This window comes from Bubalus bubalis, chromosome 7 (assembly GCF_019923935.1).
Source record: "Bubalus bubalis isolate 160015118507 breed Murrah chromosome 7, NDDB_SH_1, whole genome shotgun sequence".
NCBI classification, from domain to species: Eukaryota; Metazoa; Chordata; class Mammalia; order Artiodactyla; family Bovidae; genus Bubalus; species Bubalus bubalis.
Genome location: NC_059163.1, coordinates 88,542,451 through 88,570,182, shown reverse-complemented (window position 1 = coordinate 88,570,182; position 27,732 = coordinate 88,542,451). Strand labels below are relative to the sequence as shown.

General features: G+C 36.6%; 1 protein-coding gene across 2 annotated transcripts; it reads left to right on the top strand.

Moving 5' to 3' along the window:
- The first annotated feature begins 453 nt into the window (after positions 1–453).
- Positions 454–27,343, top strand: AP1AR (adaptor related protein complex 1 associated regulatory protein). 2 transcript variants are annotated; one of them, XM_006046968.4, is made up of 10 exons: positions 457–857; positions 11,050–11,098; positions 12,623–12,649; positions 15,135–15,160; positions 17,532–17,628; positions 18,812–18,910; positions 20,987–21,045; positions 21,735–21,808; positions 22,619–22,747; positions 25,457–27,343. In XM_006046968.4, the coding sequence occupies exons 1-10, from the start codon at positions 766–768 to the stop codon at positions 25,720–25,722; spliced, it is 918 nt and encodes a 305-aa protein (XP_006047030.1). In that variant the 5' UTR covers positions 457–765; the 3' UTR covers positions 25,723–27,343. The 2 variants fall into 2 exon arrangements, with proteins under 2 accessions (XP_006047031.1, XP_006047030.1); XM_006046969.4 differs by lacking the exon at positions 18,812–18,910 and having other exon boundaries at positions 454–857.
- Positions 27,344–27,732: the final 389 nt, after the last annotated feature.

Sequence of the window (27,732 nt, the reverse complement as noted above, 5' to 3'; positions counted from 1 at the left end):
CCAAAGAGAAAAAATTCTTGGTGCTTCAAAACAACCACAATCAGTTCCCCGACTATTTGCCACTTAGGATGTAATATACACAAAACCTAAGCACACACCTCCCAGAGAAGTGCCCCCTTCACACCTGATGCCTCTTGACCTGGGGCTCACAAGGCTTTGGTACAAAGTTCGAAAACTGAGCCTTGCTCCTACGACACCGGAGACTCTTGGGACCAGAGGCTGGTAACTGCAAGGTGTAAAGATTTCCTAGTCAGGTCAAGGTCCAACAGAACAAAAACACACTCAGGAACTCCCCGGCACACGCCAGTGTTGGCGGAAGTGACGTCAGGGACAGTCGCCGCAGGAGGCGGGGCGGCCGAGGGAACGGCCTATTGGCGCCCGGGAGAGGCCGGGGGTGTGGCGGCGTCGGTGGCGAGGCGCCGGCCCGGGCGCGCCGGAGGGCGGGGACTGCCCTCCTTCGGCGGCAGGAGGCGGTCACTCGAACTGGGCTGGGGGGCTGAGGCGACCGAGGGGCCATGCGGACTGCGAGGGGGTCCAGATCCTCCCCGGCCCTCCTCCCTCGCACGGCAGCGACTCTACGGCCGCAAGAGTAATCGCTGTCTTTGTTCCTTCCATCGCCCTCGCCTCTCAGGCCGCCGAGCTCCGGCCGGCCCGCCCTTGGCCCCCGAGCCCCAATTCGGCTCGTGCCGCGCGGATGCGGCTGCCGGGCTTGGGTTTGGGCTTTGAGTGGGAGGAGGAGGAGCGGCGACGCCTGGACGGCATGCGATGGGGAACTGCTGCTGGACGCAGTGCTCCGGATGCTTCGGACTCCTCCGCAAGGAAGCTGGGCGGCTGCAGCGTGTAGGAGGCGGCGGAGGGTAAGCCCCCGGGAGGAGGGGCCCGGCGCCCACTGGCTCCTCCTATTCGGCCCCCGACGGGGAACCCCGGTCAGTCCTCCGTTGACTTAGAGGAGGCTGGGAGGCCAGCGACCCTGCGGCTGCACAGACGTCGAGTGGGTGGTCGTAGTGGGGCTCTGGTCTGGAGGGGCCTTCCAGGGAAAGAGCTGAAAAGCGGGCGGGGTATCGCTTCTGCCGCCTCCGAGCGAGATTCCCGCTGGGCGCGCTGTCACGCGGGGAAAGAGTCACGGGAGGCAACGTGTCTGGGAAGCTCGGGGCACCCTCCCAAGAAAGGGCGGTAGAGCAGGAGGATCCACGGCAGCCTGAGCACACCCTGCGTTGAACTTGGGTTTATTGCCGAAAGTGGTAGTAGCTCTGTATTAGATTCTCTCTTTGGCACTGACGGAGCAGGTGAAGAATCTGCTTAAAAGTTGATGTCTCTAAGAGGGGTTTTGTTTTTGTTTTTGTTTTTAATAGAAATCATTTGGATGTTGGAGTAAAATTAAGTTCCAGACATTGAGCAATTAATTCTTCGATATTTACGATTTGCTAGGTTTCCTGTGGGCATTCAGATTCCTAATACTTGTAACAAGAGGGACAGTGTGTAACTCTTTAATATTAACTTTTTGGAATTTCGAGAGGAATGCCATGCCCCGATTGCTAACCACAAATTCTGTGACACCAGGGAAATCGCAGTCCTTCTGAAGTGCTCTTGATTAAATATGGGATATGCATAGATTTTTCTACTGACACCATCCATAGAATAATAGAATTTCATAATTATGCCATTTTCTGTGTTTATTTCATAAGATATTGAAAAACTTAAATGCCTTTGAAATTGACTTTGTTGTCTAATATTTCCCAGGAATTCAAACTTAGAATTGAAAATCTGAAGCACACCACTGTATGTAAGAAATGACATTAATTTTTCACTTTCTGAAACAGATTGCCAAGTTTTCAGGATCTGTCCCATTTAACCAACATCATTAGGTAATAAGAGGTTCAGCATACATTGAAGCCAAATGATTTATCATTTGGGTCTTTTGGTGATGTAGATCTAATATGAATTACTCATTGGTTTGTTTGTTTGTTTGTTTTTGACTCATTGGTTCAGCAGGCATTTCGTCCCCTCTCTGATTCCAAGTAGCTGGGGCTTTACACTGTGTCCCTTGAATGAAAAAGTAAGGATTTAAAGACTTAGGGCCTAGTTTTGTATTTTGATTTCCCTAACTTAAGGGCTATTACTGTTACAGGGGAGCATGGCAGCTGTTTTATCTTCTCGAAGGAAGTCATCTAAGTTACTTCTAATTTTTATTTGTGGATGCTCTCATTTAGTCAAGCTGCTTTAATAGGCTTGCCTTAGGACTAGATGTCACAGGATCCTTGACCTTGTTATTGTTTTTATTTATGTTTATGTGTAGTTGTATTGTAGGATAATTAAAAATAGGATCTTATACCCAAATGAAGTAAACAACATTATGTTTCACTTCGGAGTACATTATTTGGTGTCTTTGGGATTTGGGCTTTTTGCTCTTTCCTGTGATTTTACAAACTAAAAATGTTTTCTTTAGAGTATAGCATTAAAAGTACAGATTTTACTCCCTGAGCACATGAACTTGGCAGCTTAGGGAAGATAAGGGAAAAATCAGTGAATCTTTGTCAGTGCTAATTGTCTGTAGATGTGCCATAAAATCTTAATAGTTGGATCTGTACTCATTTGGTTGTGGGCCAGACTCGAACAAACAAGTTCTGTTGAGGCAATGAGAGTCTGTGGGTTGTAGACACTGTCATCTAAAACCATATAATGATGATATCCATCCTTCTCTTTTAATCCTTAAATGTAGGTTTGGACAGTCCACTACTTGAATCTTCAGTTAACTTATTGTTGTTATTCATTTTAACTTTATTTTAGGAGCTTCTGATAAACATGCAGAGATAGGTGAATATAGTTTGTTTTTGTTTACAAATAAAGTTAAACTTGACCTCTCATTTTAGTAGTTGCCTTTTTTTTTAATCACCCGGTAGTTCTGATTTTCTTTCAGGTATAGGTCTAGATAGGTAACTAGTAGTTCATCCAAGGACAAAAAAGTTGAGGAGCAATCACAGAAACTTGATTTCTCTTTGTCAGTGTGATGACTGTAGATGAAGAGCCCTGGGCTTGCTTAGGCAACTTTTAGCTGGGCATCGCAAGGATACGTTACAATCCAGGGCCTGGTTTTTGAGCCTTACAGGTTTCCCACAAGTATCTCAGAGTCAGATCACTCATTTTTCACTATCCAAATGCAAAACCAGAATTATCTATTTTTTAATTTGTAAAATTTTAGAGAATTCTGGTATTTTATGTTCTAGAATATGTCGACTAGTCAGAATATAAATATCAGTGTTACGTCAGAAATCTTGATACTAGTAAAGTTATTTGGTGGTTAAAACAAAAGAAGTTAAATATCTTTTAAATATCTTTAAGGGATAACATTTAGACATCCTAATGAGTCATCCTTTTTCACTATAGGGAGTTTTGCCTTACCCATATAGTCTAGAGGGCTCCATCTGCTGGTCAGTTCTTTTTTCTTGAGTGATAGGAGAAATCTGGTGCATAGACACTTAGCATCTTAGTTTTTTTCTTTCTCAAACTGAAGATCCAATATATTTTGTTGTGTTGTATTTTAATTCCCATTTTTATCTTACCATATAATTCCACATAGTAGTTCCAGCTAAGATGTACTATAAAAAGAAATGGTCATGTTTTATATCCCCCTTGATATTTAATGTGTGTTGGCCTTTTTTGGCTCCGGCAGCAAAGTTGCCTTCAGATGATAGTTCACAATGATTTTCTGTGTTGTTTTTTTTTTTCTGGTAAAAATGATTTTAATAACTGCCAAGATTTGATTACTTCCTGTGTTCCGGGCACTGTTCTTAAGTATTTTGCATTATCTCATTTATTCCTCACCACAATCCTGTAAGGAAGGTGAGTACTGTTAGAGACATGATAGATTGAGAATTAAAGGTTAGGAAATTTAACTTGCCCCGGATAGCAGAGCTGGGGTTGCAGCCCAGGTCCTTCTGAATTGAGAGCCTTTATCCTTAACCACCAATATCATATGGCTTTATAGTAAACATTATAAAATTTTGTTAAACATATAAGCATTATAAACATTTAATTGCCATATCTCAGTGCATTATATTATATGTTGTCACTGGAAGATCTTATGCATTTCAAAAACTTGGCTCTTTATTTTGTGTGATAAGCTGTCTTCCGTTTCTTGAAACTATGCACTTACTCCTCTGCAACATCGCTTTTATCTTTTTGTTTCCCTGTTCTGGCTGTATTTACTCTATCTGCCTATGAAATATGGAATTTTTCTTTGTCTTTTCTTTATTTAGTTCCCTTGCTTTTGTCCACTCCTGTGGTTTCAGCCACCAACGCTTCCAGATCTCACGTCTTCTGAACAGGGTTCTTTTCAGCAGTTCAGCACTGTGTTTTCAGTTGTTTACTTAACAGATACGCTTGGATGTACCAAGGCTCCTCATATCAGCTTATCTAAAGAATCTAATAGCTGTGTACCATTAAATGTCTGAAATCATGCATTTTCTTTCCCCCTAGATTTCTTCTTCTGCTTAATGTATCCCCTAATCAGGGATTAGGGACTCCCTTAACTGCTCCCATTCACAGTCTCTATGCTGCAAACTTTATGGTTCTCTAGGGGGAGAGGGGTGAAGAATCCACCTGTAGTGCAGGAGATTCAGGTTCGATCCCTGGGTTGGGAAGATCCCTTGGAGTAGGAAATGGCAACCCACTCCAGTATTGTTGCCTGGAAAAGTCCATGGACAGAGGAGCCTGGCGGGCTACAGTGCATGGGGTTGCAAAGGATTGGGCTCGATTGAGCCTGCACACACCACTCTAAGTTGCTAGTCAGTGTCTTCTTAATATATACTGAACCTGTGTCCTTCCTCTGTGCTTCTTCCTTAAACCTTGTCTTTCAAATCACCTGCTCAGTGACCTCTAGACTGCTCTCCCTGTTGTATCTCTGTGCTTTGGGCCCTCTTCCTTTCCTGTCAGTGGAATTAAACTTTCTAAAACCCATACTTGGCTTTCCCTGGCTTAACAATTTCCATCTGCAAACTATTTCCTACAGCTAAGTTGCCCAGCCTTTTTTTCCTTCTGTGACAGATGATTAGTTGCATGGCATTCAAACATACAACATAATGTCCATCTGAATATGTAGGATTATATGCAGGTCTGCATTTGGGTAAAGAGTGTGATCTCACTCTTTGTTCTCTCATTCAGAAAGTCTTGTCAGAATACAAATCAAAATAACATTAAAAGGAAAACATTGACTATTCTAATCTCAGAAAACTTTAACCCATTCATAAACCTTAGTATTTTAACTTTTTTTGATAAATGGTAACCTTCCAATTCGGAGTAGGATGAAGTTCAGACACCTGACAAGATAACCTTAATCTATTTTACCAGCCTAATTACATTTTCTATTTATAGTTCCCTTAGAGTACAGCATTAAAATTGTAGGTTTTATTCCTTGTTGACATGAACAGGGCAGCATAGGCAGGGGAAGTCAGTGAAAGGGTTCTCCACCATTCTTTCGCTTGGCATATGCCAAGTACCCTGTATACCAAATGGACTCTGCCTGTTTCTATTTTCCTAACATGCAGTGTTCTCTCTTCTTGTGCCTTTCTGTATGGGATATTTTTCTTCTTTTCCTGTTCTTGGTGAGCTTTTACTTATCCTTCAATATTACCTTCCCTGTGAAACCTACTCTAAACCCCTGAAACAATATTATCTCCCTGAGGAAATAATATTTCCTACAGACTTAAGTCTACTGTGTATTAGGGATTGCAAACTTTTTCTGTAAAGGGCCAACTAACACACATTTTAGGCTTTGCAGGCCATAACACCTCTGTTGCAGCTATTCACCATTGCCATTTTAGCACAAAAGCAGCCATAGACAATATGTAAATAAATGAAGGTGACTGTGTTCCATTAAAACTTTATTAACAGAAACAGGCATTGGGCCATATTTGGCCTGTAGACTGTAGTCTGTGCCTCCTGGTATACACAGTGGTATGGGCTGAGAGCTCTTCTGGGTCAGGGACTATGTTTTATCTTTCTTCATTTTTAGTATCTCATGTTTGTCAAATGAATATTACTTGTGAACTTGTAAGATCTAGGAAACAGCATGTATTCTTCTTTTTTATTTTTCAAGCTATCCCCTAACTTTGGAAAAACATTACACAGTGAAACATATATCCCACCAGTTTTGTGTTGACTTTCTTTTTAGAGACCATGTAGAGTACCAATGAGAATTTTTAAATATTTTACAATAATGTGTATTACTAAAATATAGTAATCAGTAGTCATTATTGAGAGATTCAGTTTGGTTTTCTGCATATTTGTCAGCTTTGAGAAATATATAAGCGTAAGACGTTTCTCTTGGAATTTCAGAAGTTAGGAAGGAAAACCATGGTAGCCTGAAATGAGTATGAATTTCTTGGACATTCTGTACTGTACCTTGAGGACTCCCCAAGGCTCTGTTCTGAATCTCCCTCTGTTCGTCCTTATATTTGCCTTCCATAATATACTTTTCCTGGCTGATGGCAGGAAAGCACATGGTTTCACCTACTAGTTGCATACTAATGAGCTCAGTCATCTCAGTCTGAGCCCTGAGTATCTTAATTGCCTACTGAGTATTTCCCCTTGGGTATCAAACATAACCTCAAATTCAGTTTGTAAAGTTGAGCTGACCTTTCTTTCCTTCTCACAGTTCTTTACTCCTTTTTTTTCCCCATTTTTTTTAAAACCCCAAGTATTTTTACTACTTTGTGCCCTACTTTGTGAATGGCAAAACGATACACAATTACCAAAGCCATGAATCTGAAAAGCATATTAAAGTCCTCCCTTTCACTCATCCAAGTCCAAGTTGTCACATTTTGTAGATTATACCTTCTGAATGTCCCCTACCCTTTTCTTCAGTGGTTTACCGTACTTCCAGGATAAAGACTGAAATCTTCAGTGTAGCTTTCAAGACCTCACATTATCTATTCCTTGCCTTTTTTGTTTGTTTTTGCCTCATTTTGTCACACTCTTCCTTGAATCAATTTCTTCCCTATTTACTTAGATAAATCCTACTTACTCATCTTTTAGTTGACATTTCAAGGATTATTTCTCACAGGAGTCTTCCCAGTCTGTTTCCCACACTCCGAGAATAAGTTCTCACCGTAATGGAACCATCTTCCTTATCTTGTCAGCACTTCCTCAGACTATAATTTTACCTGCAATAGTGTGCTTATTTGATTAATGTTCGTTTTCTGCTCTCTGTGTAAAGGAACACCTTCATGCTTGCTTTGCTTACCATTGACTACCCAACTCCAGGTTTTATGCTTAGTATGTAGATGTTTAGTAAATACTTGTTGACAGAATTAATGTATACAGTCTTGATCTTTTCATTCCCCTTCGCCTTTGGTAGCTACTGCTGCTCCATTGGAGAAGGAAATGGCAACCCACTCCAGTGTTCTTGCCTGGAGAATCCCAGGGACGGGGGAGCCTGGTGGGCTGCCGTCTATGGGGTCACACAGAGTCGGACATGACTGAAGCATCTTAGCAGCAGCAGCAGCAGCTGCTCCCTAAACATTTCTTTCCACTACTGGGGGCCTGGCTGATTCCTTCCTCTTCAGCTGATTTTTGATGCTCCTCTTGAGAACATAGCCCTTTCAGAGCATCACTTCACTTCACTTCAGTTGCTCAGTCGTGTCCGACTCTTTGCGACCCCATGAATCGCAGCACGCCAGGCCTCCCTGTACATCACCATCTCCCGGAGTTCACTCAAACTCACGTCCATCGAGTCGGTGATGCCATCCAGCCATCTCATCCTCTGTCGTCCCCTTCTCCTGCCCCCAATCCCTCCCAGCATCAGAGTCTTTTCCAATGAGTCAACTCTTCGCATGAGGTGGCAAAAGTACTGGAGTTTCAGCTTCAGCATCATTCCTTCCAAAGAACACCCAGGACTGAACTCCTTCAGAATGGACTGGTTGGATCTCCTTGCAGTCCAAGGGACTCTCAAGAGTCTTCTCCAACACCACAGTTCAAAAGCATCAATTCTTCGGCACTCAGCTTTATTCACAGTCCAACTCTCACATCCATACATGACCACTGGAAAAACCATAGCATTGACTAGACGGACCTTTGTTGGCAAAGTAATGTCTCTGCTTTTGAATATGCTATCTAGGTTGGTCATAACTTTTCTTCCAAGGAGTAAGCATCTTTTAATTTCATGGCTGCAGTCACCATCTGCAGTGATTTTGGAGCCCCAAAAATAAAGTCTGACACTGTTTCCACTGTTTCCCATCTATTTGCCATGAAGTGATGGGACCAGATGCCATGATCTTTGTTTTCTGAATGTTGAGCTTTAAGCCAACTTTTTCCACTCTCTTTCACTTTTCATCAAGAGGCTTTTTAGTTCCTCTTCACTTTCTGCCATAAGGGTGGTGTCATCTGCATATCTGAGGTTATTGACACTTCTCCCAGCAATCTTGATTCTAGTCTAATGGGACAGACACACAGGTGAATTAACGACCACCATGCTCTGAAAGCTTGTGCTTGATGGTGGTCGTGATGTGACTTTAACCAGTTATTTCACAGCTCAGCTTTATTTTTTGTGATACTGTGATTCTAGAGGGCTTTTGCAGTTTTTTACACCACTTTGTCCTTTTTCCTTTTCCCCCTCTGGCATTTAAGTTTTGGGTCTTGGATTTACCACATTTACTTTTTCTCTTGCACCTCCATTCCTGACGCTTGCTTCTTTTCTGTTACATCCCCATTGAGATTATGACACTTCTCATCATCTTGCATTTTCCATTCCATCTCCCTCACTAGATGATTTTTATCTTCTAAATATTTCTTTACTCTATTCATTTCTCTCAATGACACCACTCTAGTCCAAACTGTCTAGGCTCAAATTTTAATTGCATAATTATTCCTACAGCCCCTCTTTCTTTGTGCCTTTATCCCCACTCATTTCTCTATGATTCACATGGTTCCTGACACTTGCAGGAGCAAATTCTTATGAGGACCCACGTTTTCTCTTAACTTGAAGGAAATAATGGTGTTTTCATTCCCCATATAGTCAGAGACAAATTCTTCATTAAACGAAGAGAGTGATGATTGCTGAGGGAGAGCATATAGCACTTTAAACATAAATCATAATACCAGAACACAGTGGTACTGGAAAACTCAACTCATTTCTGTTTTTATTTGAGAAATGGGAAAGATAGACAAATGGGAGCACTAGATGCCTGGAATATTAGGGTACTTTATTTACATTGCATATGTTTCATGAATTATTATGATATTATTATTATGATAATACCAAATGTTTTGGTTTTTACTGATGGTCTCTTAATGGGCAATAAAACTGCTTTGCATCTGTTAGCAAATAAAGATTGTACTGCTATGTCATTTCAGTCGTGTCCAACTCTGTGCGACCCCATAGACAGCAGCCCATCAGGCTGCCCCGTCCCTGGGATTCTCCAGGCAAGAATACTGGAGTGGGTTGCCAGTTCCTTCTCCAGGGCATAAAAGTGAAAAGTGAAAGTGAAGTCGCTCAGTCACATCCTACTCTTAGCGACCCCATGGACTGCAGCCTACCAGGCTCCTCCATCCATGGGATTTTCCAGACGAGTACTGGAGTGGGGTGCCATTGCCTTTTCCGAAAGATTGTACAGGAAAAATTATTTTTTATTCTTTATGATAATAAACATTTAGTCATGGTAATATACCATTCTCTTTTACTAAGCCTGTCTGCCATCTCTGCACACATAATAAAAAGTATTCTGATCTGTCCTAACTCCTGGATTTTTCCATCTCCCTTCTGTTAAAGAATCCCGACACACTAGGAACCCACAGTGTGAGGTTTGGATCCCCATGGGAGGATGGTGGGTGTTCTCTGCCATCAGTTTAGGCAACAATAACAGGATCCACATTATAAGTGAAAGTTTTAAAATTTCCAGGCACTTGCAGTGGTAAAGGAGTTTGAGGGACTCTGACCTGTACCAACTTGTATACTGTAATAGTTAGAAGACATACAGTTAATGGAATGTGGTCATATCTTTGGAGCAGGTATTACATAGGAGACACATATTTGACTGCATGTGAGTTTCACTAGTAGGAGCAGAAAAAAATGATGAGAATTTTTAAATTTCAGGTTTATTCAGATATAATTGACATAATTGTAAGACATATAAAGTATGCATCATGGTGATTTGACATATGTATACATTGTGAGGAGAAGTTAAGATTAAAGTCAATATTTGGCCCTAGTTGGAACAGTTAATTTAATGGATTATTTGGTTGATGTATATATGAAGTATATTGTTTTTCATTTTCTTCCTCTAATTTTTGCAGGCATGGCTTTGTATAAACATATGTGATCCCACCGGGGCTTTCCACATGGCACTGGTGGTAAAGACCCCGTCTGCCAGTGCAGAAGACATAAGAGACATGGGTTCGATCCCTGGGTCAGGAGGATCCCCTGGAGGAGAGCCTGGCAACCCACTCCAGTATTCTTGGCTGGAGAATCCCATGGACAGAGGAGCCTGGCAGGCTGCAGTCCATGGGGCCACAGAGAGACACGATTGGAGCAACTTGGCATGCATACATGCATGGGATCCCACCATCTAGAGATAACCACTCTTAGCAAAACAGCATATATCTTTTTAGATTTCTGTTGTTTTGTGGGATCATATATGTTTATACATTTTCTTTAATAAAATTGGGAACATGCTCTTATAGATTATTTAACACACCAGTGTTTTAACAAGATATTTTTCTTGATACAGTAAAAATAATGAGATGAAATTTTAAATTTAATTGTATTCTATTCTATGTAACAAATATATATAAATTAACTTACGATTACAAGTTTCATAACTGTTAGGACCAATAGAAAATTATGAGTTGACTAAACACTTAAACTGTGTTTAAAAATCGGGATTATCTGTATTCTTTTGTAAGTTCAATGTTTCCTTTTTGTAAATATAAGATGTGTATATTGGAGAATTTAAAGTTGCTTTTGAGGAAATAATTTTTATTATATTGTAAACTACAGTAACTCAGTTTTAGCATTAATTGTAATTTTTAAAGTTGTTATTCTGTTTTTCTTCCCAGATCCAAGTATTTTAGAACATGCTCAAGAGGTGAGCACTTAACTATAGAGGTAAGTAGTGTTGTAAATCTGATTGGATAAAAGTACCTTGAGAAGGGCAAGAGGGACATTTTTTTTTTTTTTTATTAAAGGGGAAGGATGTGGACCTAAATTTAGTATGGACTATTTATATTTCGGTATTATCCATGCTGGTGAAGAAGGAAAGAACTGGAGTGGTGGGGAAAGTGTAAATGGGGAAAACAAGTTTGCAGAAGATTAAGGTCCTGTTCTTCTAATAGAATTGCTTAAGAGATAGTGTTTTTGTGTTTTGTTTTTGTCTTTTCTGCCCTGCACAACTGAGGTTGAGGGTACTCTTCTATCAGTTACAGTGACTTAGTAGGCTGTGAGTCTAGACATCATTGGCCTGCCCTAGTAGAGGTGTGACAGAATCAAAGCAGCAAGTTGATTTGAGGCAACTCTACAAAAAGAGTCACTGAGTTGATTATTCTTTGTTATGTAAAACATAATGACAGAATCTGCCATTTGCTCAGACCCTACTATGCACCAGCCTTCACCATATAGTTTATCAATGTCATTGCACATTCTTGCTACAATTCTGTCGAACAGGTGGCTGTCACCTTGCTTTATGGGTGAGAATCAGAGGCTTAGACAGGAGAAGAAATTAGACTACATTACAACACTTATATGTGGCAGAACTTATACCCAATCCAAAACTGCCTTTTATATTAAATAAAAAAACATGTGAACCAGGAATTAGGTTGGTTTGTTTGTTTTTAATAAATTACAAACTGGCACAAAATATAAGTTCAAAGTAATAATGCTAAACACTTTAAAGTCGTGACTTTAGATTCTTGTAGTTTCTAAACATTTTGAATTCACTGTTTCCTGATCTTTAAACAACAAAAAAATATTAACAATTAAATACATTTTCCTTTCTTTCAAGTAGTCACATATCATATTATTTCTATTTAAGGTATAAATATTTTCATAATGTAATTTAACATGATGACTTTCATTTGGTCGTTTGACATGATAGCATTCATCACATTATGATCAAATTTTTTACATTTGTATCTCTAAAAAGACACTGTATTTAGAAATGGCAACTACCATCTTGATTTTCAGAGAATCGTTATATGAATGGATGAGTAAATAAAAACACAAGAGAAATTCTTGAATATCTTTTAGTTCTATTTCTTGAGGGACTTACAATATTAAATAATTCTTTCTGAACTCAGGTGAATTAGGAAATTCTGGCAGTGTGGACTTAAAAGATCCATGAAATAGTCAATTCACCTAGTTCAGGTGAAAGTTTTGGTGTATAAGTTTCTGATTTATGTAGAAAATTGCTGTAATTTTCCATTTTCTTTTTAATAAAAGTCATAAATGATGTATTCTTGTCTTGGCTGTCTTGTTTAATAAATGAAATGGTGTATAAAGAGATACATGACTTATATTTTATCTTATAAAATAAAGGTATATTATTTTTGAAATGAAGAAGTAACTTAAAATTTTTTGGGAGACATATACCTTAGACAAATATTCATCCTAACACTTTCTTTCTTGTTGTTTCAGTTTGAGAATCTAGTAGAAAGTGATGAAGTAAGTATTTTCACAGTAGTACAAAATCCAGTTTGTTCTCATAGAGCATCTCACTACTTCTGACAGTTATTTTTTAACATTTTCATTATGTTATCTTTTCTTTTAGAATTTTTAACATTTTAGTTTTTATTTTTACTTTTTAGTCCCTTATTTCCTTCTCTTACTAATTCATATTAGCAAATTATTCAGAATTTTCTATGATGAAACATATGTAACACTATATATGTATATACAGCCTCTGTAAAATACCACATATGTATATAATATATATAGTTTCATCTGTCACTTATATATGTGTTTATATATACATATATTTAAAACAGGTTTTTACAATATTCTGTAGAACTTGAGGAACTTTAAGAAAAGATATTTCTAACATTTTGCCACTAAGTAGGTTAAATTCCTCAATGATCCAGAGTAAACCATTCTTTGACCCATAGTTTTCACAAATTTCTGAGGGTAGAATTTATATATGTTTTTTTTACAATCACTTTCTGACTTTAGCCATTATCTTTTTATCAGTTTTCTTTTTGTTTATTTTTACATTTCACCTCATCTAAAAATCAATTTTAAGATGTATCCCAAGTACAGAAATGTTAAAATGGAAAAAAAAAAAAAGTACGTTTTAGAATTAGTGCAATGTGGTATATGTTTCTTAGGCACTGGTATAGTTACAGAGTTTTAGTTTGTGTGTTAATTTCCATCTTTACTAATTATATGAGTCTGTGCAAATTACTTAACCTTCCTTGAGCTTACTTCTCACATCTCTAAAGTGAATGCATATAGAAGAGCATTGCGGGTTTTGTCTTTCTTTATCATTTTTGTTTTCTGAGGAAAGAGGAAAATATATTACATCAAATTTAAACTCTTCTTTAGCCCAGCATTTCCCATAGTGTGTACACGATACTAGTCTCAGTATAAATTAGCATATTAAAGGTTCTGAGAAGAACTATTAAAGAAATTGCTAAAGAACTGTTAAAATTATTTCAACTTGTCCAATTTAGCATTTCCCAAATTAATTTGGGTATAAATCCATTTTTAAAATAGTAATACATATTTATTATCATCTGATAGAACATATTTGAGAAACTCTTTTAACCTTTTGTTTTCCCAGTAAAATTTCTCCCAATAGTTTTAATGTTTCATAGAATCTAGTTTCTTTCCCTTTTCAGAAGTAACTTTAATTTTGTGTATTTTTTTAAACAAACACTTAAATGGTATTTTTAAAGTTTCTGACAAGTACTAAATGTAAGAGTTCTCTTAACCTTCAATACAATTCATCCTCACATTTTATTACGTTTTTTAAAATTAAAAGAATGTGATTCCTTGTGTTTTCCTAAGGCACGTTTTGTTGGTTTGAGTTTGTTTGCTGACCAGTCTGTTCCTCTCTCATGTCGTAGTGTTTGGTTTAATTGAATGTCATGTCCTGCTTTGTAGTGCTTTTTCCTAAGTTGATGTGACCATTTGGAATTTTCTTTCTGCAGTTACTTAGTCATATATTTTAGTTGTGGGAAGTGAATAGCTCAGATATGTAAGAAATGCATAAGTCCATGGTAATTATGTTCTATAAAGTTGCTGTGAATGCTCAATTAGTGAATACCAGAACACTACTCCTAGGGAAAATATAGCATTATCTTCCTGCAAGCTTCTGATCACCTTTTTATCAGCTGATCAACGTATAACCTTGTTTTGTGTTTCTGTTTGACATCTTATTTTAATGTATACTATTGATTCATTAACTTTGAACTGACTATACACAGCACTTAATAATTTATGCCTGAATGTAGCTTATCTAACACATATATTTTCTCCATAAACTATATCATAACTTCTCGTGTGATTAGGGACAATAGATAGCACTTTAGCATTACACATGGGGGTCATTTTAAACAGCAAAATCAGCAACCAAAAAAAGCACAAAAAAGTGGCACTGTGTAGGCTGCAAAGAGGGCACCCAGCAAGTGCTGACACGGGGAGGCAGAGCGTCGCCTTCTGCTTGAGCTGGGGGTGTGCACATCAGGCAGCTTGGGTTGCTGCTGCTCTGGTCATGCTCATGAATGACCACAAGAGTGCAGGGAGTATTGGTTTTGATGTTACAAATAAATTTTAGCTCATTGGTGAATTTGCAGTTTTGGAATCTGCGAATAATGAAGATCAGTTGTGAAAGATCAGAGCATAGAGAGTATCTGTCTAGTACCATCTTGAACCCAGAAGTTCATTTGATATATAGTAAATATTTGTTATTAAAAAATTAGGAAATGCTCAGCAATTGGTTGCTTTTTAATTAAGATAGATATTAAAGTAAATTCTGCCTTTGAGAAATAGTAAAATGTTAAAGCTTTTTATTGAAAAGACCTTTAGTAATGAAATCTGTTAAAGATAGATAAGCAGAAAATATTTTGACTAAATAAAAATTTTATTGGCTTGCCTTAAATAGAATTCAGCTAATAAAATTTGTGTAATTGTTTAATTAATTCTTGTACAGGGAGAAAGCCCAGGAAGCAGTCATAGGTAAGGCGTTTTGTTTTTTTTTTAAACAAACTACTTCTATGTAAACTATAACAAGCTTCTAAAAATCCAGGCTGTGTCATCTGCTTGCTTTGGGGCATTGAACAGTTTACATTTCAGGACCTTGGTTATTTCTTTCTAGAAGATTGAGATAAATAATGACATTTCAAAATATTGTTTTAAACATTAAAGATTTTAATGTGCTTAAGTGCTTTCTTATTGAACCTAAGTTTTTATGTATATTTTAGTTTAAAAAACTATATTAATATCGATAAGTACATTTCTTTGAATTTTTTTAAACTTTATACCCCTTTTCCTTTCTTAATGACATTCTGAAACTTGTTTTACTAATCATGTTTTTCACTTTGTATAAATAATACCTCAAAACACTAAAAAAAAACAAAGCCCAGCAGAAGTTAGGGCTAGAGGAACAAATGTAGGAGGAGACATTACTATATACAGTGCTGGTTAAAACCATGATAATTATCAAGACCTAAGGCCTGGCGTGCTGCGATTCATGGGGTCGCAAAGAGTCGGACACGACTGAGCAACTGAACTGAACTGAACTGACTGAAGGTTGGAGAAGATGAGGAGGTGGGGTGGTTGGATCATGGAGAGAGAACATTGGTTTAGCAGTTTGAGGACTGAATAGACAGACACTAGAAGAGGATTCAGAAGACAATCAAGGAGCAGTGGGCAAAAGCAATCAGGGGAGCATAGAAAGCCAAGGAAGGAGGTAGAGACAGACTAACAGATGGAGTGGAGGGAATGGCCAGCATTGCCACAGGAAAGGAAGTAGTAGTATAAGGACTTAAAACTGTCTATTATATTTGGCAACATAGAAGCCATTGATTACCTAGTAATGAAAGCAGAGGCTGACTGCCATTTTTTGATGAGAGAATGGGAAGTAAGAACATAGAAGGTAAGAGAAACATAGTAGTTAAGAGCAAGGAGCTAGACTACTTGGGTTCAGATTCTAGCTTTGCCATGAACTATATGATTTACTTTGACATAATCTGTCTTTGTCTCATTTCCCTTATCTTATCTACCTTACAGGGTTGTTGCAAGAGCTAAAATTAGTATATGTAAAGCACATAAAAGAAAACCTGACACATAGTAACTGCCAGATGTGTTATCAGTCAAACTTAATTTCAGACGTTTGGGCTGAAATGGGAAAGAGGGAGCAGTAGTTAGAGATAGGTATAGATCAATTGAAAGTTTTTCCTTCTTTCTTCTTTCCTTTCTTCCCGTCTTCACAAAGAAGAGAGGTGAAAACAGATAGGAAGAGTAGACTTAAGAAGAGAGGTGCTAATTGATGGAGCAACGCCCCACAGAATTCTCTGGAGTGGGGCTGGGATAGGAGTAGCAGCAGTGACGAGTGAATCAAGTATAAGCAGGCTGGGTGACCCTGAACAAATTAAGAATGCCACTTGTGTAGAGGAAAGAGAGGAGAGAAGGGAGGATAGACCGAGGTAAGAGGAGCACTGGCAAGAAATTGAGGGATTTGATGGTTGGAGACATGTTTCCTCATGTCTCATAGTGGGGTGCAATTGACTTCTAAGAGAAGAGTTTTCATGAGGAACTTAAAGAGTGTGTATGTGAAGATTTTGAAGTAATTAGAATAGTATATGCGAGGAAGTTGGCCACGTATAAGTAAAGGGTCATTGCAGGGGCAGAGGCCCAGGTGTATGCTTGATTTTTTCTAGCAGCTGTCAGCAGGAAGAGCTAATCTTGGAAATGATCTAGAGTCAGAGAATGAATAATCTGGGTGAATAAGGCATAAAGGTTATGGAAGAAGGTGAATGTGTGGGTAAGAAAGTACTTCAGATTTGCCATGGGATCCATGTTGGTTGTAAGTGAAGTGAAGCCAGAAGATGATCAGGATAGATAAACAAGAGAGAAAAGGGAAGGATCAAGGGCCTGAGGTGGCCAGGGCGATTGAGCAGAATAAATAGAAGGGCAGTGGGTAAGAGAGTTAAGAATTCCAGAATGACATGAGGGCTGGTATCAAGAGTATAGTGTACTGAGGTTTGTATTTTATGATGCACATCTTGGGATATGGTCAAAAAGAACCAGAGCCAAAGTAAAGGTACATGGAGTCCACGTTTCTTTAAAGTTGATTGTAGCGCTAAAAAATACTCTTGATAGTATGTCATCTTCAACTTACGTACCAAATTAGTACATTAAAAAAAGTATTAGAATGTATGATTTCTTTTTTTTTACTCTTAAGAGTTGAAATCAGCATTGAATTGCTTTAGCACATTTTGACAGTAAAATTTCAGAATTTCACTGAATTTATGAGTGTTTTATTTAAACTTGAACTTATCAGCACTTTTTTTTTCACTTTCTTTCTCTCCCTTATTTTTCTCTGTAGGCCTCTTACTGAGGAAGAAATTGTTGACCTGAGAGAGAAGCATTATGATTCCATTGTTGAAAAACAGAAAGATCTTGATATGAAAATCCAAAAAGAGGTAATTAGTCTTATGTTGCTTAATATATTTTATCATGTCTCTGTTTATAGGAGAAAGGTGTTATTAAATAATATATTGCATATGAATAGTCATTGGACCTAAATTTAGATATACGCAGATGAAAATTATTTAAAAGTTAAAAATTATTCCAACCTATAGTAATTTGGCTTAGTTTGGTTTATCAGCAATCATATGCTGCCAGTAAGTGAAGAGAGTACATCCTTCTGAAAATGATCTTCTGAACTCACAATTAGGCCCTGTGGTAAAATACCTGAACCTTCGTGTTTAAAACTAACATTAAAAAATGATTGTGTTTCACAATAAATGGTTCATTTTTTTAAATCTTTCTGTTAGTCTTAGACTTAATTACTCTTAATAAGTGAACCAGGTACTTCTAACAATCATAAATGTTCTATTTTAGTATATTTTCAGAAATGGCCTATAATTAGTTTTGCTATTCATTAAACTAAATGGAATTAGTCATATTCCATTATACATTTAAAAATAGTCTGTTTAGTACCTGTTTAATACTAAATTATTTGCAATTAATGATTTCAACAGCATTAAGCTACACAATAGATGTTAATATTAGGCTAAAGAAAAATATTGTGTTGGAATTTGATTTTTAAATTTGATTTGACTTGCAACAGATTATCACTAAAGCAGTTTGTATGCTACTATGAATGGCAGGAACTTAAATTTGGAATTAATTTTTTAATGATAGTAATAAAATTCAGGACACATGTATCAATGTGACATGAACTTTGTGAAAGCTTACTTCACTTTGGTAGACAATGATATGATTGACCTTAGTTTTGAAGACCTTGAACTAACAAGGGCCCAAACAATAAACTAAGTAGGGTGATAGGCATTGGAATGATTGTTGAGAATGAAGATCACTGCATATTCTAAAGAAAGAAACAGCCTTGTATTTATGCAAACTAGATGCTCTACTTAATAACTCAACTTCTAAGAATTCTGTAATATGTTTGATACTATTTGAAATACTTTGTAAAAAGAGAAATTGAAATAAATCACAAAAATTTCAATTCTATTATGCTTTGTAGAGCTCAATTCTTTTTTTAATAATTTCTTTTTATTTTATAAATAGAAACATTTTCTTTTTAGAGCAGTTAGACAGGTTCTGATTTTTGTTAATCCTTATTGTTTTGTTCATGTACAGTTAGCCTTACAAGAAGAGAAGTTAAGACTAGAAGAAGAAGCTTTATACGCTGCACAGCGTGAAGCAGCCAGGGCAGCAAAGCAGCGAAAGCTCTTGGAGGTGAGGGGAAAAGACCCCAGCATATACTTAGGGCTGCTTTTCTCCTGATTTTCTCTGACAGATCTTAGTTGGGACATTTTTTCCCCTAGAATCAAGGGCTTCTTGTTTAACAATGAATGTATTTATTCCTATACTCTTAGGAATTTTAAAGGCAAATTAGTGGGTCTTTAACAGCTAGAAATAGCATCAAATTTTATACTTGACATTGACTATTGTTTGGCTTTAAATTAGGAGAAGCTTTCTTGTTAGGGCTTCCCAGGTGGCTCCATGGTAAAGAATCCACCTGCCAGTATAGGAGACACAGGTTCAATCCCTGGGTTGGGAAGATTCCCTGGAGAAAGAAATGACAACCCACTCCAGTATTCTTGCCTGGGAAATCCTATGGATAGAGGAGCCTGGCAGGCTACAGTCCATGGGGTTGCAGAAGGGTTGGACACCACTTAATGACTTAACAACACCAATTCTTGTTTATCCCAAAGAAGAAATTTACTTTTCCAAAATTCATATTCTTTTGGAAAAATAAATATACTCTTCGATGAAACACTGCAAAACTGACCTTTAAATACAATTTCTGCAGCATTTTTAAGTTTATTCTTGTGAATCCCTACCCCCCTCCACCCTTCTTGAACTGTTAGAGTTTCTTATGCTTCCTAAAATTGGAGTAAGTGATTTCACCACATACGAATACTATATTTTTCATCTTTGTACTTTTGTCTTTGGGAGATTGACAGTTTGGGTCTTGGGAAACCTTTGACATATTATCAGAGAAAACAACAGTTTTATCATAATTTACCATGTGGTATTCAAATATGGCATTCTCATAATGCCAGACAAGCTTAATACCAGACATTTATGGAGCCCTGGCAGGAACTGTTTTGATTAGTTTACATGTTTTACCTTATTTAGTCCTCACAACAATCCTGGGAGAAAGATAATGTTTGTAATCCCCATTTCACAGGTGATGAAACCAAGGAACAGAGATATTGAATAACTTAAGATCCTACAGCTAATAAATGGCAGAGCCAATGTTCAAGCATCGCTCAGCCAGTTTTCTGCTCAGTGTCTTGCGCCGTCTTTGGCCCGCATGAACTCTGCTGCGGTGTCAACTGAAGTGCAGTACAAGGATTATGTCACATAATAACTACTGTAACTTAGAGAAACTAAAAAGTCATGTATCATGTTTCTGTGTGATTTCTGTGTGACATGTGCTCTCTCTCTTTCTCCTGTTTTTGGTGTTTTAACAGATTAATCAGATTATATGAGGGAGTTTTATTTTGTTTAGTAAGTTCTAAGTAATGGAAAAGTTTTAAAATTAACTACCTTTTACTAAGAAAGTAAATATTTTTCTGATTCTAATTTAACCATCTCTTTCTACTATAATTCTCTGCTGCTTGCCTTTTAAAGACTAAAAAGGATTCCATATGCAGAATCTATTTGAGTTCTTGAGTTTTTTCTTCTTGAATAAGTAGATATGGGAACACATGCAGTCTGTACAGAGGATACACATTATGCAAATTCATTTGATTTTCTCAATAGCCCTGTGAATTTGCTAGGGCAGTATTATAGCTGTCTATAATTTACAGATGAAGAAACAAAATATAGGACATGCCAGGGACACACGACTAATAACTGTCAGAGCCACAACTCCTGACAGGTTTTCTAAATCCTTTGTTTTTATTATTTCTGAGTAAACTCAGCCAGATCTTTTAGTTCTTTTATTGCTACTTATTTCACCCAGAATAGAACTTCTTATACTGTTTTAACTATTACTTTCTTCCTCCTCATCTTTCCAGGTATTAGAAGCTCTTAGGTGCAATAAGGAAGTTACCAATATATATCTTTAAAGTTATTTTTAATAGCCCTATGAATATTCTGACCATGTAAGGATTATACACTGAAAACTTAAGAGAAATTCTACCCTTAAATAAGAAGATATAGAAGTGAACAGTGATGAATTTAAGGAAAAAGACTTCAATAGAGCAACTGTTAAGTTTTAAAGTTTTGGCATTTCATGAATAGTTTTAGAAAATATAATTTTACAGTAGAGTGATCTTGTGTTGCATTATGTTTCCAAAGCAAGAAAGGCAGAGAGTTGTGCAGCGATGCCGTGCTTCCAACAATGGAGAATGTCAAAGGTAAATAATGAAACATACTTCTTCCCTTTGTGGTAGGAAATATTATTTCTAAAGAGAAAGCATTTCATCTCTGGATGTTTATATACATGTTCGTGTGTACGTGCTCCGTAAAAAGAACAGTTGTTTATCGAAGATACTGTCTTGTAGAATACTGAGAACATTTGTTTGTTTATGTTGGAAAATCATCATCATTTATTTTAAATTGACTTTATTGCATTCTTAAGAGTGATTACATGTTTCATATAGAATATGATGCAATAGCACATTGAAATACCTTTCGATAAATTGTTTATGCCTTGCTTGTTTTTGTTTTCCTTAGCTCTTTTCTTAAAATAAAGTTTATGTGTGATCATTTTTTAGAAGATGTAATTTCAGTGTCACATTTCCAGGAGTGTTTCCTGCTCATCCAAAGAACCTCGTTCATGCTTCAGTAATGAAAATTATAAAGTTAGACTTACGGCTAAGCTTTGAATTTGACTTCAACACTAACCAAAATCTTACCAATATTATTTTCAGTTTATTGCTAGCACTAAGAAAAGACCTGTTTTGACTAGGGTATTCTGATTGTAAGTAATTATGAATTTGTGTGGGATATACCTTTTCTAATCAAAATGACATTCATTTAACTTTAGCCTGCATTATGTTGTATTAACTATGAATATATTTTTAAAAATTCACTTTTATTACAGTTCAGGACCAGAAGATGACTTTGAATCTTGTTTGAGAAATATAAAGTCACAGTATGAAGTTTTTCGAAGTAGTAGTAAGTCTTTTAAAATACGTGGGTACATTTTAAAGTTACTTGATGCCACGTTAAACAGATAATTGAAGATCCTGACTCTGTTTTTCTCCAACTTCCTGCCCTTCAATTTGTGTTGCCCAAATAACTAGCTCTTAATTATACAGTTTTATTTTTACTTTTTTAAAGGAGTTGGAGAAACAGAAACAAGCTCAGGGCTATAGAGAACAGATTTGTGGTTGCCAAGGGGGAGGAGGGGTGGAGGAGAGATGGGGTGGGCGCTTAGGACTAGCAGATTCAAACTGTTATACACAGAATGTGGAAACAGCAAGGCCCTCCTGTATGCACAGTGAATTATATTCTATGTCTTATAATAAACCATAATAGAAAAGAATATGAATATATATATAACTCACTTTGTTTTACAGCAGAAATTAACCTGACCTTATAAATCAACTATACTTCAATAAAACAAATTTTAAAATAAATAAAAGGAGTTGGAGTAAAGAAAAATCTCAGGCTATTTTTATAGTTACGTATAGGGAGTCTGGCCCTCCTTTTTCCATTGAGTTCATCATATTTGAAAAATTTGTAATTCATTTAAATTTGTGTATTTACTGTGCTAGATGACAAAAGAAAGAGTAAAAAGAAAGTGGGGGAAACCATTTATACTATTTCTAACAGAAGCTTACCAATGTAGTGATTTCAGTAATTGTTTCTTACGATGTTTAACGGAGTAGTATTACTTGAAGAGAGATCATTATTGCAAAATAAATGGTTGTAGTGAAGGAGTATCGTGTCACTGCATCTAATTGGATTTGGTGTATGTTCTAGGGCTCTCATCAGATGCCACAGTTTTGACACCAAATACAGAAAGCAGTTGTGATTTAATGACCAAAACTAAATCTACTAGTGGAAATGATGACAGCACATCTTTAGATCTCGAATGGGAGGATGAAGAAGGTATTTGAAAATTTTTATTTAATTTGTGTTAATTTATAGAAATCTACTTTGTCTTTTACTTTCCTTAAACTGAAATGAATGTAAGGTCTTTAAAATTTCTTAGACTCTTAACGTATTAGTGATTATCATTTGTTGGTGAACTGTTTAGAAAGTTGCTTAATTCTTAATGTTTCTTGAGATTTAGAAAGAAAATGTTATTTTTCGTTTTAAGATTTTTGTAATGCAGCTGCTTAACTCAGTAGGAATCACTGCCCCATTGTGAGCAACTTAACTTTTCCTTCATAATGATGTGTGCTGCAGTCCATAGGGTCGCAAAGAGTCGGACACGACGGAGTGACTGAACTGAAATAAATACGCAGTTTGTTAGGTTTTTGGTTGTACAAAAGCCATAACACAGACGTGAATTAGAATTTTACTGGTATGTCTTCCTAGCTTTAGTACTTAAGATAAATTTCTTAATCTCTCTAAGCTGCAGTTCATCATAAAAAGGGAATTATAAAGCTGCTTTAAAGAATGATTATTCACTGTTACATACTGAGGGTCTAAAAAAGCTTGGCACATAATAGGCACCTATAGGTATTTGAAGAAATGAAAACATGAATATTGTGAGGATTAAATGAAATTTATGTAAAACATCCAGCACATAGTGTGACACATAGCAAGTACTCAAAATTGTAGCTAAAATGTAGATTTTGTTTAAAGCTTTTTCACTGAATAAGGCCCAAGCCTTTATTTTTACGAAATGTGTTAGTCACTCAGTCATGTCTGACTCTGTGACCCCATGGACTGTAGCCCTCCAGGCTCCTCTGTCCATGAGATTCTCCAGGCAAGAATACTGGATTGGGTTGCCATTTCCTTCTCCAATTTTAAGAAATAGGTAATCCAAAAAAGAAGAACCAATTGCAAAATACAGGACTTTAAGAAAAATCAAACATTAAATATTTCATAGAATTTTGAGATGGAGTAGATCTTAGATATCCTTTAGACAAGCCATTTAGTTTTATCAATAGAGAAACTGAATAACTTTAGCAAAGATTGCATTAATTAAGTCTTCTTCTCAACTAAACACCATTTCTCCAGCCCTATATTTTTCTTATTATTTAGATCCCAATTAGAAAATTTTAAACAATTTTATTTTAACAACTTGTTCAATTTGATCTAAAGACTTTTCAGGTCTTTTAATTGCTGATTCTGTCATCCTCGCTGTATGCTAATTAAATTTTTAGATAACATGACTTTCAAGGTTATTATTCAAGTCATTGTAATAGAATTATTAAACTAGACTTCATAGAGGACAGAATTCACTAGAAACCTTATGATGTACAATTCAGCTTCCGTTAGACATAGTATTATTCAATTAAAGACAAATCCTCAAAATTATATTAGTTCCCAGCTCCCATTTTTATCATGTCTACAAAGATGATGTAGTTTGCTAGGTTGAGTCTCTGATTTGGGGGGAGTCGTAACAGTGATAGATTAAATGTATTTTTAATTATTGTAGGATTCGATTCTTTAAGCTCGGAAAACAAAATTGCTGAACGTGTCTAGGGAGTATTCTCTTATGCTCTCGTCCTTGATTTTAATTCTGTTCCCGGTGTGGATCCCACACACGCAGATCAAGGCTCTTTTCTGTCCTCCCTCTCTTCATTCTGCCAAAATGATGTTTTTTTCCTTCCAAGATTTTTGCTACTTTCACTTTACTGACCAGTTTCTTTCTGTTCAGAATTAGATCTGGAACAGTTTCCCCTAGAAATCTGTTTTGTTATGCTAGAGTCAGAATAGCAAAAGAGCACAGACTTTGAAGCCCAAGGGAATGGAGTCACATTCTTGCCCCACTGCCCCTGCAGCTGTGTGACCGCAGGTGAATCACTGTCCTCCTCCTGCCCTTCTTCCCTCAGCTTCAGAATGGGGTGTAGTGATCGTGCTGTGTGTATCTTCATAGAGTGGTTGAGGACCAGATCAGCTCCTATGTGTCATTTGCAAACAGTGTTAACTGGAACCTAGTAAGTTCTAGAAATGTGTACATTGTTATCATTATCGTTAGAGTTATTATAATTCTGGGAAATGAAATTGTCATCTAGGTAGGAAAGAAGTTTGCCCCACACACTAACTTAGCCATATAAGACTAACAGCAGTTGAAGTCCTCCATCCATTCTGCTTTGCTTACAGTTTTTCAGAAGTTTCATCTTACCAGTGTTACATTGAAACCATCCTTTGTTGAGTGCTAATGTTCACTATAGGATTAGACTTTAACATTTCCCTTAAATAGTCTTCCATAAGATTGATTATTTCTGAGAACTTGATTTAATTTTTAGGATATTTTTAGATTTATTTTTGGCTGCACTGGGTCTTTATTCAAGATGCAGCTACTCTGTGGCAGTGCACGGGCTTCTCACTGTAGTGGCCTCTCCTGTTGCAGGGCACGGGCCTCGGCACGCAGGCTCCAATAGTCGTGGCTCACGGGCTGAACTGCCCCGTGCCGTGTGGGGTCTTCCTGGACCAAGGATTAAACCCGTGTCCCTTGCATTGGCAGGCAGATGCTTGGTTAAGAAGAATCTTAACCAAGGAAGATTGGACTTACTGGACCACCAGGGAAGTCCAGGATTGGTTTTTTTAAGTTAATTCACAAGTCAAGCCTGATAGTTTCAGTCTTTTAATAAAGTTTTTAAATCTTCACTAAGATTTCTAATAACTCTGCCCATATAATAGGAATGAATCGAATGCTTCCAATGAGAGAACGTTCCAAAACAGAGGAAGACATTCTCCGGGCAGCACTTAAGTACAGCTGCAAGAAGACTGGAAGTAATCCTACCTCAGCCTCTGATGATTCCAATGGGCTGGAGTGGGAGAATGATTTTGTTAGTGCCGAAATGGATGATAATGGCAATTCCGAGTATTGTGGATTTGTAAATCCTGTATTAGAACTGTCCGATTCTGGTCTAAAGCAATATGATTCAGATCAACAAAAACGATAGGAAAAAATTGTGTGATCTTGTTTATCAGTTATGACCAAATGTTACAAACCAACTAGAATGTGTAAATGGTTGTGCTGAGCCTTTTTGTGAGGGGAGGTAAGAAATTGTTTTGTAAATGCTTTTTAGAAAGGAATAGGAATGATAGGCTGTATCTGAACTGCTTCAGAATTAAGTGCAATTTCATCATCTGCCTTCTGCTTTTCAAAAACAATTGAATGGTTCTGTCATGCTACTAATTAAATTTATTTAACTCTTTAGCAATCCTGTTTACTATTTGTTGCTTTTCACTTTTTAAAATAGTTTTGTTGATTTTACTTCAAATGCTTCCTTAATCCTGTTTCAGTAGCTAACTGTGAAAATATTAAGGCATTTTGTGTTAATTCTCAGCAGACATGAAGGGAGCATGAAGAGGGACTGCCAGATTCAGACAGAATAGTGTTCCCTTTTCCTATGGGAAAAATTTCCATTATTTATTCCTATGACTTACTTAAATTATGTCATCTAATAGTAAGCACAATTAATTTGAGTAGATGACCTAAGAAAGCCTGAAATATCAGTTTCTTCCTACACTTACTGCATATCCTAGTATATCAATGTTCATTCAGTCTGAACAAAGGATATGATACATTAAAATAATCTTTCAGAATTTGGACACTTGAAGTTACTATCAAAAGATATTTAAGAAAATATATATACTTAGGTTTTTCACTTCCTTTTTTGTGCCACTATAAATGAATGTTGCATTTAGTCAATTGATACATTAAATTTCTAGCTGTCATTTTTTAAAATTCTATATTTCCAGTGAATGGTCTTGAAAGATTTTACATGGAACATATTCTCTGTGCATGGTTTATTAAGAAAGGAAAACCTAAAAAAGGTAATACGGGTATTTCAAAGTAAATAAAATCCTTTTTGATATGAAAGAATCTCATTGATTTCGTTAAGCTCTCCTTTGCCTTGTAACACAAGGTACTTTAATAGGATGGAACCAAGTAAATCAATATATAACTGCATTTTATGATATACAATTAACTTTTTTTGCTCTAAAGTTTATGTATCAATTTAAGAGACCAAGGATATAGCACACACTCCCTATTGCTTGTCTTGATTTTGCTGAGGATTGAGTATGATTTTAGTAGCAAACTTTTTTCAATTTTTCCTTAGTTTTTTTTTTTTCTTGCAACAATGACAGTGCATGTTCTCAAAAATATAGGAAGGTCCAGATATAAATAGTAACTTAAAGTTCTTGCCGTACTTTAAAAAACAATCATGTGGCCCTTTCAAAATTTGAACAGCTGGGCCATGACATCTATAGTTTTGTCTTTTTTTAATCTCAGAAATAAATATGACACTCTATGTAAATATATTAGGTAATGCTGTTATTTATGTCTCTTAACATAATTTAAGTTGTAGCTATGTCATTGGAAATATTTTAAAGATAATCTATATTCACATTGCCTGTGTTATGCTTTTTAAAGTTTGTATACATAAGATGTATATTTTTGGTTTGGCATAAGCTACTATTGTAATTTTTCTTGACATTTTGTTCATAAAGAATTTTTTGAAGGAATGGTGACTTCTCAAAGATTGTGAATAAACACATTTTTACATTTAAAAATAATAAATTATTTGATTATTACTAGTTTTACACCATAAACATGCAACAATTTTGACTCCTGACAGAGCTATTTTATTGAAGACAAAAAGGAATGAATTAGTAAAGCAGGATGGAACTAAACTTGAAAATGTTTGTGTTTGAACTGCTAAGAAAAGGATATCAATTTTCTTGTTTTATATGTTTATAGAAAACACTAGAATAACATTCATTTATTCAGCAAATATTGGAGAATCTACTATATCCGGTAGGATGTTAGTAAGAGTGAATTTTATTTGATGTATAATAGGAAGCCACTAATTTTTGTAAGCCAGAGTGTGCAGTGATAAGATTTGCATATTTGAAAGATTCCTCTACGGGTGAACGTATGGTACTCCCAGTGGCACATGGAGTGG

Coding starts and splice junctions, on each gene's coding strand:
- AP1AR (XM_006046968.4), top strand. CDS start 766: ATGGGGAACTGCTGCTGGACGCAGTGCTCCGGATGCTTCGGACTCCTC. Junction 18,911..20,986: donor AGCAGCGAAAGCTCTTGGAG/GTGAGGGGAAAA, acceptor ATGTTTCCAAAG/CAAGAAAGGCAGAGAGTTGT. Junction 21,809..22,618: donor TGAAGTTTTTCGAAGTAGTA/GTAAGTCTTTTA, acceptor TGTATGTTCTAG/GGCTCTCATCAGATGCCACA.